Genomic DNA, 14,700 nt, shown 5'->3' with positions numbered 1-14,700 from the left:
TGTTGCTTGCTGCTTAGTGAAGACAGGTCAGCAACCGGCTACAATTATTCTGCCATGCTACGAGTCATGATCTCGAGGACACTGTGCCCACAAAGAAGTTGTATTGTTGTGTTGGACTTGAAAAATTTGGTAAGGAGTTTTAACAAGTTTGCATAAAGAGACTCGCAAGAGTGAAAATCAGGGCTTTCCTGTTACTTTAACAGTCACGGTCTCCAATGAATACACAAAGCCCTGACTGCTAATGTTAACAAATAACACCTACACATATACATTCCTTTCCATTCTAATTGCAATAATAATAATAACAACAATAATAACAACAACAATTCTGGCCTTCTGTTTAATTTTTAAATAGTTTTAAGTGAACATTGATATAATAAAATTTAAAATTTTGTAGATTTGTGTTACTTTGATACCATTGCATGCACAATAATTCACCAGGTAAGGTTTCAATAGGAGAAACCTATTGTCTGTTCTATTCTATTGTCCGAAACACACTTGAATCAGTATCAAGGAATACAAAAATTTATAGCTTCCCAAAATCAGCTCCTTTGAAGGAACACAGTTGCAACTTGAAATGCAACTGTTTATAGCACTGAGCAGAAACACTGTGTACAACTCAAAATGATTTAAAATGGTGGGGAAGGGGAGTCGGGGGGAGGGGCACCAAAGTCACAGCTTGCCAGGGGTGCAAAAACCTTGGGTCCATCCCTGCCTTTAGGTGAGACTATGCAAGGAAGAAAGATGTTGCTTTTCAGAAAGACAAAAAGCGAAAGAAGAATTTGGGTCACCTTTTTCACTTTTTTTTTTTTGCGCCAAGAGAGCTAGGAGTTTACCTTGCATCAGAATCTCAGATTACATTAAATCATGTGTTTCCAGGATTTGGGGCTTTAAGTCAAATATCACAAGACTGTGATAAAAATGCCAAAGCTGATAATACTGCATTTTGCCTGGGGGTAGTGAGTGGTATAAATCATCCACTCAGGAAACAAAAACAAAATCACAAGACTGCTGTAACTATCTAGGACATTGTGCTTTTAGAGTCTGACAACTGTTTATATAGCTGATGTCATTTTGTGAGTATATCCATTTGTTAATGGCAAAAATACACTTCTCACAACTATTTACATTAGTACTCTGACATCTGGCATGTGCACACTGATTAAAGTTTGAATGAATAGTTGGGAGTATATTTCCCAATGTTTGCTTAGCTCTCATTTTAAGCATCTGGAAACAGAAATTATAAACTGTTTTGCAACTTTTACTACAGGCTCTGCCAGAGTCATCATTATCATTTTAGAAAAAGCATAAATAATTTTTTCTTTAAGTTCTCTGCTTTCTACCAAACTGATTTCTGTCTACTGTTATCATACGCCTCATGTTGGGTCATGTCACTTTTAGGGCTCATGAACTGAATGTGGTCATTATTTATACAATGAGAAGGAGCACTGGGGTATCACCACTCCATTCCAATACAAGCAAAATGGAAGCAAACTGCTGTGTTGGCATATGGGCATATTTACCACCACATTCATAAATGTCAAAAGACAGTTTTCCATAGGAAGTGGGTGTTGCAAATGGCCACTAGCACTCCCCCGCTCCACTGGAGGGTTTTGTGTATCGTGGGGCTTGTCTATACTAGCTCCCTACTTCGAAGGGAGGATGTTAATTAGGGTGTTGGGAGTTTATTAATGAAGTGCTGTCATGCATACACAGCACTTCCTTAAGCAAATTCCCCTCTGTGGCAATTTCGAAATCTTAAACTTCGAAGTGCCAGCTTGCATCTAGCCACAGCTCACCCGCCAGTACTTCAAAGTACTTCGAAGTCCCTTTACGCCTCAAAATTTTGAGTAGACACGAGCCGGCACTTTGAAGTTTAACACTTCGAAGTTGCCAAGGGGGGGGAATTTGCTTAATGAAGTCCTGCATATGCACCGCAGCACTTCATTCATAAATTCCCAACACCCTACTTACCATGCTCCCTTTGAAATAGGGAGTTAGTGTAGACAAGCCCATATTGGGCTATTTTAAAGCTATTTTAATAGTAGATTGCCAGATAGCTGTCAGTATAACCATACAGCAGAGGAAATAATGTATCAGAGAATATGTTCAAAATACCCATGGATGGGTCTTTCCCCCCGAAGAAATGGTACTCTGACGCTGAATAATCACCCTTACATGAATAAGCCTCTGGGGGTAGAGGACTTCGGGGAAATGTAAGGAGCATAAATTAACTGAAGTCACTAATCAGTTATGTATTTTTTTCCATACATCTCCAGACAATTTTCTTTCTTTTTGTTTGGTTTCTTCATCTATTTTGGCTCCCTTTTTTAAAATTCCTCTCTCTCTTTTTGTCTTTCTTCTGAAAAGCAACATCTTTCTCCCTTGCATAGTCTCACCATCCTCTGTTGCCCCCCACCCTCCTTTCCTCTCTTTGTGTTATGGTCAGTTCATCTTTGCTGGCCTTCTATTGCCACTGTCCTTTCCACTGGGACCTTTTACTTTTATTGTCCTTCTATGGGTTCTAAATCTTACCGACATTTTACAAGTACTAACTGATTATATATGATCAGTATAACCCTCTGAGGGTAGAGAGTATGTATGATAATTCCCATTTTGGGGTGTCATGGCGGGAATGAAGGCAAAAAGGCTGAAGTGACTTGACCAAGATAATAGAGTTGGCTTCACAGCAATGGGATTATAACGATGGAGTGCTCAAGTCCTCTGCTTAGTCCACTATTGTTCTGGCCATCCTGCCTCTCCTTTTAGCCAGAGCTAATCCTCAGAAGTTTAAGCAGCTGGAGGGAACCTGATGTGGCACTAACCCATAATGCTCCTACAGAGCACCTTTCCTTACAAATGGGAACTCACACAACTTTGATTACTGTTTTCGGTTCTCTATGCCTTAAATATTGAGTTTGTTTTGGTCTGGCTATGGTCTGAAGAAGTGGGTCTGTCCCATGAAAGCTCATCTCCTAATAAATTATTTTGTTAGTCTTTAAAGTGCTACTTGACTGCTTTTTTGTTTTGATACTATATAGACTAGCACAGCTCCCTCTCTGTTACTAAACTAGTTCCAGAAATGGAGGGAGTGAAAGTCATCGATGTCCAAGGCCTTAAAGTGCCAAGAACGGTGAGAATGGCGGATGAAGTATGATGTTTACAGAAATTACTTTGCTAAGTTTTCAGTCCTAGTGAGAAATTCCTGGTGATCATCACAAAGTCAACAATCAAGCATTCTGAATGTGAAAAGTAGGATTATTCTTGACTCCCATGACTCAGGGAATTGCAAAGGCTGTGGGACAGACAGTTGATAAGTGCTACAACACACACCCATGTATATACTTAGAGATCATATAGAAGCAGCTGGTAACTATATAGCATATGCATGCCAAAGGTTCTCTTTCAGCTGACACCTTGCAGTTTTCACAGTCCATTTCTTTTGGTATATTTGGTATAATTCCCATTTTGCTTATAGGTCATGCAATGCTGCCTATTGTAATGAAACTGACATCATCAATCATCGAAGTAACTTAGCAAATGAAAGTAACACAAACCAATCCAACCTAACAGTGAAGAGACAGCTACACAGTTTTCTTCCAGCTGCCTTCTCTAGTCAAGGCATGCATACAGGCTTTGTGTCAGATTCTGAAAGACTAAGGATTGGCTTCTATGATAAAAAGTCTCCCTGGTTTCTCTTGTATGCTGGGTTCTATGTTTTATTTTCTCTCTGCTCTGCCTAGCCATTGAAATAGAACAACTTCAACTAATCCAGTCAAATTTTCTCTTGCATATGGTGGGCTGAATGGGCAAAGCCTGACACATGTTGCAATTGGAAAACACTACAGTTTGTCCATTCTTAACACTGTTTGCAAGGCCAAGTACATCAAGAAGAGAAAACACTAAATTTTAAGAAATTGAATTCACTGCATTTATTAGTCAAAATGCACAAAGTGCCCTCTGCTATTAGAGAACTTTGCTACTGAAAAAAGGCAAAGCCAGATGTAATGAAAATAGAGGAGTGCCTGCATATCTGCATACCCTTTTAAAAGTGATTTCCCAGAGAAGAGTTGGTGGGTGTAAGCATATCAGACTCCTGAATAAAGTAACTGGCACATAGGTAAAAAGTGGGTCTTTTTCATGATTCTGCCACTGATGAATGGCAGTGGGAGTAGCAGGCTCCCCCAAAGGTCTTTTCTGGGAAACACCTGACTGGAGACAGTGAGACAGCAAATTATCCTTTAAATATTTGGGTTGGACCATCTTTGTTCAGCTATTTTGGAAGATACTAGGAATGGGCATTTCCCTTTCAAGGCAGAACTCTTCTAGTAGCCAACCTTTAAGTACTTTGCTGACCTAGCCTCTGTGTCAGTACCCAGTACTCACTAACAATTTCATCTTGCACCATTGAAGTTGATGGATGCTTTGCCATTAACCTCAGTGGGACCAGAATAAGACTCTAAACTCCCAAAATTCCAGCCTGGCTCGTATTGAGTTCAGTGTAAATAATGGCTTGAATTCTTTGAATGTAGCTTCTCTGACTATTCCAAAGTACTGGGTTAGAGTCTTTGGAGGACAATCATACTTCACCCATACATACATTGTTTATAAAGGGTTAAATTGATCAATACATGCAGTATTATGTTACACACATGAGCAGGATGTATTATTAGATGATTGTGAGCCTATTACTATCAGTAAGATCTTCTAGATAAATCACGGCTAAAGAAGACTTGGACTATTGGATTCAATAACATTAAATTAAAATAGTTATTAAACTTTTATTAATCCGATATGTTTTTGTAGATATCCTTAATATAGACTGAGCTACAAAACTGCCAGCTAAATTTGAAAAAAGTCAAATGCTGACTCCCACTGAAGTCAATGGGATATTTTTTGCCATTGAATTCAATAGAGTAAAGATTTCACTTTCTTCAGCACTCAGTGAACTTTTTCAAAAGTATTTTTCCAAACCTGAAACAAGCTGGTTTCTAGCTTTTATTTTTACCAAAGGAAACACTTCAAAACAGGAATTAAGCATATCCTAAGGGTTCAAAAACTGGAGGACAAAATAGTCATAATTTCTTTTGAAAAAAAAAAACAACCTAATTTGTCTGACTATAAATATAGGCATGTTTGTGTGGATACCATTTTAAAACCCTTTTTTTTCTTGAAACATCCCTTTACTGAAATGAAGGTCAAAATTCAAAGCACATAGGTAGAGATTTTCTAGCAAAATATGCATGGCAGAAAATCACCCAATATACTTTCACCTAACCTAGTCAATTTAAAGCTAAACTTCAAAAGCTTTTTCCAAGTTGGAAATATTGTGTAAAATGTGGCAGTTATTCAAATCCTCTTTAGGTGACTCAGGTCAAATAGTTCTCCTGTTACAACAGATTCTGACTCAACACCAAGGAAGCTGATATCATGCCTCAAGGTTGTATAGTGAAAAAGAGAAGTCTGAATCAAAATCCAAGCCGATGCACCTGGAAGACTTTGTAACAGAGTAAATGTTCCCACACTGAACCTTGAGTATAGAATAGAAATTTAGGTGCTGCCGAAAGACTTGAAACAAGAAGACAAATTAATTTGTTAGGGCCTTGTGGTACACACTGGAAGGCCAAATAATTAATATATTTCTTTGAGAGAAGCTATGTCAGTTTTATTTTTTTTAAATAGAACACTAATAACACTTCTGTGAGAGTTTCATCCAATGATCTCAGAGCATCTTTCACACATTCAGTTTTACAATACATTTTTGGGGTAGATATCTCCACTTTATAGATGGACAAACTGAGGCTCAGAGAGGTAAAATGATGCATGGACTGCTCCTTTCATGTATCGCTTGGACATAAGACACCCGAAGGGGGAAGTGCAGGACCATGGCCGTTTGCCCCTGTGAAATGGTTAGTGGAACATTCTGTACTTGTTGAAGCGGGTATACAAGTATGTGTGCCATTTGACTTACTAGCAAGCCCTGAGGGGAATTCTTGCACCAGCTTCTGGGGTAAAGACTCTAAATGACCCCTTTCCATATCTTTAGTTAGTCAGTGGTCCTCTGGAAGGAAGGATAGGTGAAGGCATGTCTTCTCTCAGCTATGTACATACACATTCTATTAGTGCAGGCCCTTATTAATTGTACCTGGTGTAACCTTATCTCCCTGATTAAATGATAATTACAAAGATGACTAATCTCTGTGGAAAAGCAGGCTGGGTTTTACAGACTGCAACACACTGAGACAAAGATTATAACATGGACCACTGTGCTTGCTTTTTGGTAGGGCATGGCAGGCTCTGGAATGCATAAATCCTTTACAGTGAGACATCCAAATTCAACATACCCAAGAGCTTTGAGCTAACAAGGCCATTTTGGTAGCAGATTTTTTAATTGGGCCACAGCCTTGCTGTGCCATAGGGAAGTGCACTGCTCATCTTCATGTCTGAGTTTGGAAAGTGTGCTAACTGCTTACAAAATATCTCATTTATATATTCTATTATGGCTCAGAGGAAACAAATCAGTTCCAGAGGATTTCCTTAGGAAGGTCTGACTGGATTTTTTTTTTAAATACAATATAGCTGACATGTCATTTAGTGGAACTCCATGCCTGTTTTTGTTGTATTTATTTATTTAACTTGGATCTTTTGTTTTAAATGTGCCCAGCTGCAGACACAAAGTGCACTGGGAAAAAGGACAGTGTTGATCTAAGGACCTCATATGGTACAGGTCAAGTTCTGACAGTTCCCCTGTAAAAGCTCCTTGCTCCTTAGGTGTAAAACAATATTATATTCCAGATGGTGGGATTGGTTAACTCCTGCGGTAGCAGAGGTTTGCAGGGTGTAACCCTTGAACCTGCAATTTCTGGGACATCTTCGTGCTGGGGTAACTTACCTTGCCAACCTTCAGAAATTCTGTCGGAGGAGGTGTTAAATTCTGCACACAGGAGCCTTCCCATGGAGGCTGCTCAATGAATCAGCTCAACCAGCTCATCTCCAAGCACCTCCTGCTGCTCTTTCCCTTCCCCCACCCCTCCCCCCAAGCAGGGTTTGGCTCCCCAGGAAGAACAAGGATTGTGACTGCTATGTACTTGACTGCCATACTGGGCAGATTTTCCTGAGCAGTGCTGTTTGTGCATTGGTCTGCTCCAGCTCTAGATGAATCAAGCCTGGAGCTCTCTAATGGCTCTCTTTTTCATGACAAACATTTAGATGCATATGAAATCCAGACATTCTCTTTCCCTGTGGGCAAGGGTGGAGCTGGTTAATTCTTTCTCTATTCGTCCAGAGATCTTATTACTGCTTGTGGCCTTTCTGTGTAAACTCCCTTTGTACAAGATGATTAAATTTGATAATATGTTTGGGTAACTTATTTCACTAGGTAAAAGCCCAGAGTAATGTAAGTATGAAAGCTGACAGTGACTTGGATGGAAGTGGATATTATATTGTTAGGATATGTTGTTTCATGTGAATTTTTCCATATTATTTTTTCTCTGACCTCAGTTCCATTCATTGTTTGTATAAAGTCAGTTCATCTGACAGCAGACTGATTATCTTGGTTGACAGAAAACATGTTGGAGACCAGATAAATGAGCAGGTTAGAGGTCAGATAAATGAGCAGTCAAAGGCAGAGAGACATCTTACTTAAAATATGGGAAGCCAGGGTATCGTAGCATACAGTTTACCCTTTCCCACAGCATGGGGAGCTGCCGAGGCTATGGCCAGTGCACATGAAGCTCAATGATTACTTTGGAAATAGCTACTCTGCAGCTCCCCATCAGCTGTGCTGAAAGTTACTGGATGCTAGTAAGGATCCAGCTCTGGATGGGAGATGTTTCCACTGGACTTTACAGGTGCACGTCTTGGGTAAAATGGAGGGCAGATTTTGTCTCCATATTCTGCACATAGAAGGGTCCCTTTGAGCATATCTCGACCCTCTCACTAAAACATGCATTGCTGGGTCAGCCACCTCCCTGGCACAATCTCAACTTTCCTAGGATTTGTAGTATATAGACTGTGTGTTGCAATGGGGATGCACACTTTCTGCCATCAGTCCTGCTGTTGGGATTATCCGGTAAAAGTGAGGTGTCCTTGACTTAATTACCTTTTTCTTTGCTGAGATCCCTGAATAGCATACAACCTGTTTGGGATGGGTGGGTGAATAACAGGACCCAGTAGAAGCTGCATTTTATGGGAGTCCCTGGCAGCACAATTATATTGAACTCCTGTCACAGGGAGTAATCTGAGGGGACAGGAGTACATGAGAGCAACTGCATACATTGTTCTATGTGTGAATGACCCTGAACTCCTGAAGAACCCTAGGTTCTTTATAAGATGGAGCAGGTAGAAGTTTAGGAAGACCACAATTCCTCAAATTCAAAGCTTCATATTGACCAGTTCTACAACAATAGAGAGGCCTTAGGTCACGGGTAACATACAATTTAGCTAGCACTTCTTATATCTGTCATGTTGGTGCGAGGGCTCACCTGCTGGGGCCAGTACTCTGAGAGGTGCAAATGCTGATGGTTGTTAGTCTGTGCTCACATCTGCAACTGAGGTTGGAGAATTTTGCTCTTTACTGTTCTTTTTGCCAAACTCATGGTTTCACAGTTATATGACATGCTCAATAATTTACATAGCTCTCCAGGGATTGGGCCATCTTTTCTTTCTCTTTTGTGCCATACTTGACACAATGAGGCCCCAACCCTTTTGGAAGGGGCATGTAAATGAAACGCAAACTGGCTGTGTAGAAGCGAGTGCTTCGAAATAAACCCCAGACTTTGAAATTCCCTAATTCCCAATTTGTTTTGGGAATAAGGGAATTTCAAAGTCTGGGGTTTATTTTGAAGCGCCTGCGTCTACACAGCCAGTTTGCATTTCAAAAGCAGCACTTTCGAAGCGCGACTGGCTGTCATCATGCTAATGAATATTCGTATCAGTGCCTCATTAACCAGTTCCACTCCATGTCATTTACATGCCCCTTCCAAAAGCAATACAAACATACCAATATGTTGAAACAGATGAATTGGTTGGTTGTTTTGAAAGTATTTCTTATGACTTAGTTGAGTTCAATCAAATCCTGATCAACTGAGTAGACTGACAAATTGCCTTAGATAAAATACCTTATGATTGCCTGTGAGGGCCAAATTGTGGTACTGTCACTCATTTTGAGGAGTAAAAACTCCAAAATTTTGAAAAGTAAAGGGATTTTGAAGTAGCCCGGGCACTTAGAAGTACCCATGGGTTAGCTGCGGCTACACACAAGCTGGCACTTTGAAGTTTAATGCTTTGAAGTTGCCGTGGGGGAGAATTAGCTTAATGAAGTGCTGCATATGCACCACAGCACTTCATTAATAATCTCCCGACACCCTACTTACCATGCTCCCTTCAAAGTTGGGAGCTCGTGTAGACACAGCCGTAGAATATTATTCAAAATGGGTGACAGTACCACAATTTGGCCCTCACAGGAAATCATAAGGTGTTTTATCTAAGGCAATTGGTATGTTTGTATTGCTTTTCTATACTGCAGCTTTGTCTATAATTACCAATCAATTGTGGTATAGCAGTGCACTAAGGCCTAATCTACACATGCCCCTCCCTTTTGGTAGGGGCATGTAAATGACATGGAGTGGAACTGGTTAATGAGGAACAGCATATTTGTAGCCCCACTGAAGTTACTCCATGAATACTGCCATTAATGATGCTACTGGTTATGGGTAAGGTACTGTGATCTGGACCTGAATAATTTCACAGCCATGTGCTTTGTAAAGTGCTCTAAAAGTTTTTGAGGTTTTGGAATGTTTATGAACTCTTTTGTTCAAATAGCTAGCTCCAGTTAAGGGTTGGGTCGGGTTATACTGGGTAAGACCTTTACTACACACACACACACACACACACACACACACACACACACACACAGACCCACTGAAATCAATCACAGAATCATTGAGTACAAGGCCAGAAGGTACAACCAGACTATCTAGTCTGAGTTCCTGTATGTCGCGAGCCACCAACTCCGCCCAGTCTTGGACATTATAAAGCCAACAGGCAAAAGTATTACAATATGTTATAGGTGTATGCATATAAATATTAAATATGATTTTTTTCTGTATATGGATAGCAAAATCTAGCCTATAGACTTTAGAGCCTTTCAAGAGTCTTCGCATCCCTACTATCTAACCCCATTGGATTCATTTGAGATACAAAATTTATAGGGCCTAGAGAAGTGATTTTCTTTGTAGAGATTGTGGTTTTTCAAGAAAATAGACACACTGCACAAACCTTTCAATAGTCATCACCACAAATCCACAGCTTGCCTGTACTCTATATACTCCTTCATTCAACTCATTCTAGATGATAACAACCTTTGCAAAGTTTTTTGTATAAAGTGAATATTCAACAATAACCAAATTGCAGTGTGGTGGGATCTGCTAGTTATGTCATCTATCTAAAGTAGTTCCAAACAGCTACAAAACAAGTATGTACAGATTCTCTGTGAAGTTACTTCCCAGCTTACCTAAATCTGAACACTGGACAACTCGAAGATGGCACTGACAGCGGAATGGACATACTGGTCCAGGTAGATAGATGTCAGGACCCTCTGTTGGAGGAAGATCAGCAGACCCTTCGTCTTCTAACATAAATTCAAACAAGCCTTTTTGGTGGAATGGCTTGGCCCAGCATATTGGCAGAAGCAGGAGGAAGAAGACAGCTACCTTCATGGTTTACTTCATCTACTCAGAACAGAACCAGTGAACCTAGGAGTCAAATCAAAGGTTGATAGAATCTCCTAAGAAGATACATAGTATATCTACCAGTTCCATAAATTAGTTCCAGTTCATTACATTACAGATAGGATACTTATATTACTTGGATAGGAGAATGTTAAATACTTACTAAAAGCACCTTTTTCAGAAAAGGTTTGGGGTAATAGTAAACACACCTGTTTGCATTTATTAGGAACAGGAAGCACTGTCAGCATTAATAAGAGTCAACACAATATGCCACATTTTCCATTTGCCAATACTTAGCCACCGTAGCCAGTTGAGTGTATTCTTTCACTACCAGTTGTTAGCTGTGAGGTTTTTTTCCTTTGGGGATGAACCTGAGATCCTCAAATCCACCAGAATGTATACTTCATATCCTGTGATTTGTTTTTAATAGCTGGCCTGTTGCGTGTGTTTAAAATTTAACCCACCAAGGCTGATTGGGAAATGGAGTAAAATCTGGAGACTGGGCAAAAAAAACCTTTAGATGTTTACACAATACTTACTTCCCAGATTAAAGAATATTATTAAGTTTCATTTCATCCTCTCTTCTTGTCTACCTTCCAGTCATTTGCCTTAGGTTATGGCTTTTTGCACTATGTCGTTATAAAATCTTTTGCTTTGCACTGTGTAAGCATTTGAACTCATTTGTCGGCACACTTTTTTATTGACTTGCAGGACCAATCCTACAAACAATAGCCACTTTGCTCATGTGAGTAGTCCCATTGGACTCAATGAGGAAAGCTATATAAGTATATTTTTTTAGGACTGGGCCATAAATTATCTTCAGCAAATTCTACAGTATATGGAATACATTGTTCAGTGTTAACGGAAATACATGAGGAATAATTTTCACACTTCATGGTAGCTAATTTAAAATTAGTTAACTCCTGAATACTTTTTACTATGTGCCATATAGAGAGAAAGTTATCTTGAAAAATCCTTCATAGGGCCAAAGAACTCAACTCTTTACAGTGATCGCCTTTTAATGAAGGCTGAGGGGAATTTTAGTTGATTTGTTACATGTCTTTTATTACATTAGTAAATGTAGTCCCAGATACAGTTATAATTATATATAAAAATAAGTGTTAGTTTAAATCAATAATTCAGTGACACAAATTCATTTCTGAAAATAATTAATAAGAAACCGGTCATTTTATACTGAGACTTCTTTCCAGAATATTAGAACTACTTTTAGAGAATTGGTGGTAGCCTAAGGCTAGATGCATTAGAATGTATCAAAGGCTATGCTTCTGTTACTCAATTTGCATACTGTGCTCCCAGAAAGCAACACCACAAAAGAGTTTACCTTTTTCTTAAGCAAATGACAAGACTTCCATACAAAATATGCTGATATTTTAAAACTATAACTTAATCCTTTCTAATTTAGTCATTTTAGGACCAGCTTGCTATCAAATATCAGTATTTTACTCCATATATAATCTCATCCCCTTCAGTGGGACTTCACCTGGAAAAAGGTATTTATTGTGGTAATGTATGTCCATAGTGGGTATTCCAGTAATAAGGGCTATAGTGTGTGAGAGACTACATAGTTATAAATGAGAGAGAAAATCAGAAAAATATGATGAAATGGTATTAAACCATGACCACCCTCTTACTGATACTTTACCTAATTCAGAGCATTTATCATGTTGGAGTGGATGATAGTAAAATGACAATACAGTTTCCAACAAGTGTTCTGCACCCTGGATTAAAGAGTGAAAATCTTAATTTTTTGTAATTTATCATGTTGTATTGTAAACAGAAATACTAGCAAATCAGAACCCAATTTTCTGAATTTCCATTAACTTTGATATCCCATTCAGATAAACAAGAGAAATGCCATAGGCAAGGTATGGCTGCTTTAAGGAAGTCCTCCTGGGTAAAAGTAAACTGTTTTTGACCCTTTAATATTTTGATCTTCCCATTGGTCCCAGAGGTAAAACTTACATGATTTTTAAAGACAGCAGAGTCAGGATCCTCTAATGAAAATAAATTGTCTGACAAACAACACAGAGGCACTTTTCATATTTTACTTAGGAACACTAATATATGCTGATTACACATAGATCAGCTATATGCTACCATAGGGCCTTATCCTGCAGTCACTACACACCCCAGGCACCTAATGAGTTCAGTGGGTGTCTTACACGAGTAAGAAATGCATGGTTAGGGTCCAAATGGATCTTTAATGGGGCGCATATATATATATATATATAAAGACTCCTACTGAACTCATTAGGCACCTGGAATGTGTAGTGATTGCAGGATAAGGCCCTTTGGTAGCATATATATATTATGTTAAAGACTTAGTGGGGGAAAGCCATATAAATAAAAACAAACAGAAGATAGTAATATATAAACAGCCATTTAAAGTCATATAGAAGAATTCTTATTAATGTTCACAATTCATTTAGAAAGAATTCAATTTGTAATTGTTTATGGTATGTAGGCTTAGAGGACAAAACTGTTTACATTCACATGAATTATATGTACACAATGAGGAAGACTTTTCCACAAAAGCTGCATCATGTCACGTCACCAGAAACCACAGTATTGCTGGTCTTCTTGTTACCCTGCCTTACAACAATTGAAAAAAATAACTTCTTTTTCTGTGAGAAAAAAGTTTCTTATAATATTACAAATTTGCACTTGAATAGAATGAAATGAAATGTATAGTTTAGAAAATTCCAAAACCACATGTATTACCTATGTTGTATAGTAAACAATAGGTGTGGAAACACAGTAGTTGGGACTTTAAAGAGAACTTGATTGTCTACTGACAGGAGTTCCAGCTCTTTAAGAATTTTGTTTTTCAGCTTTCTTTCAGAGCCACCTTCTTTAAAAGCTGTAGTCAATTGTATATATATTTAACATACCACTTTCTAACATTGTAAATACATTCATTGTCTGTATAACTGTACATCACATTGTTTTTTCTGAAGTTGAAAGTATTCAGATGAAAGCTTAGCATACATGGTAAAAGGACTGAAAAATTTCACTGAGTCTTTTGCAACTAGAAATGAAACCATTCACACATTTCCCCTTCCCTACATCATAAACTCTAAATATACAATTACAGATAGAATATACTGTTGCCAAAGTTCACCGTAAGAAACAAGGAATACTGTATCACTTCTACACAAGACAGCAAAAACTCAAATGAACAAAAAGAAATGTATTCCGTCCTTGAGAGCATATTCTGCTTCTCATGTTCTCAAATAACACAAGTTCAGGGTACAACACTAACATTGCTAACTGTTTAGTAGGATTTTTCTTGCTTTTCTCAGTAAAATGAAATCATTTTTGCTCTAGACTTGACTGAAGTTTCATTAGACCAAAGCATATTTCAGCACAATGATTGAAAACCATACCTTTTTTAATCCAGGGATTTGCAAGAGGAGCTCTCAAAGCTGAGCTGTAATTAAACTAAATATTCAGCCCCGGCAAAGGACTTGCAGGTGTGGAAAGGAGGAGGGGTAGGTTACTGCTCAGTGACTGTCACTTGGTAGAAAACCCTCCTGCTTCTATTCCACGGCACAGTTAAAAAATAAGGTTTCCCTCAATGAACACAATCCAGGCTGACACCCACATTAGATCATATGGTAATGATATGTCTCCTGTATTGTAGCCAAAATCTTTATCAGCCCCATTTTTTCATTTGCTTTATTTCTTTTTCATCTGTTTAGTGTCCCAAACTACTTGTACAGTACAACACAGAAGCTTGATTGTAATTCGTCTTACTTATTTTCTTAAGTTCCCTAAAACATATATTTATCAGAGTTTTCCTCTGTTTTAACCGTGCTTATCTGAATCATTGACTTTACTGGAGAAACAGTTTGGCTATTTTTCTTGTTTTATAGTCTGTGTAATTCAAAGACATTATATAAGGTTGTAGTCAGTCAAATGCAGACTAACAGCAGAAAGAAAAAGGGTG

The 14,700-nt window shown here is 38.5% G+C and overlaps 1 protein-coding gene across 1 annotated transcript in view; it reads right to left on the bottom strand.

Moving 5' to 3' along the window:
• DCN (decorin) overlaps positions 1-14,304 on the bottom strand; it is a 54,925-nt gene extending 40,621 nt beyond the window's left edge. The window contains exons 1-2 of the mRNA XM_075012006.1: positions 14,138-14,304; positions 10,514-10,754 (exon numbers count right to left, since the gene is read on the bottom strand). Coding sequence (XP_074868107.1) covers positions 10,514-10,718 — 205 coding nt within the window. The 5' untranslated portion in view covers positions 10,719-10,754; positions 14,138-14,304. The remainder of the gene's footprint in view (positions 1-10,513; positions 10,755-14,137) is intronic.
• Positions 14,305-14,700: the final 396 nt, after the last annotated feature.

The sequence above is a fragment of the Carettochelys insculpta genome, chromosome 1 (assembly GCF_033958435.1).
Source record: "Carettochelys insculpta isolate YL-2023 chromosome 1, ASM3395843v1, whole genome shotgun sequence".
NCBI lineage: Eukaryota > Metazoa > Chordata > Testudines > Carettochelyidae > Carettochelys > Carettochelys insculpta.
This window is presented reverse-complemented; position numbering and strand designations above follow the sequence as displayed.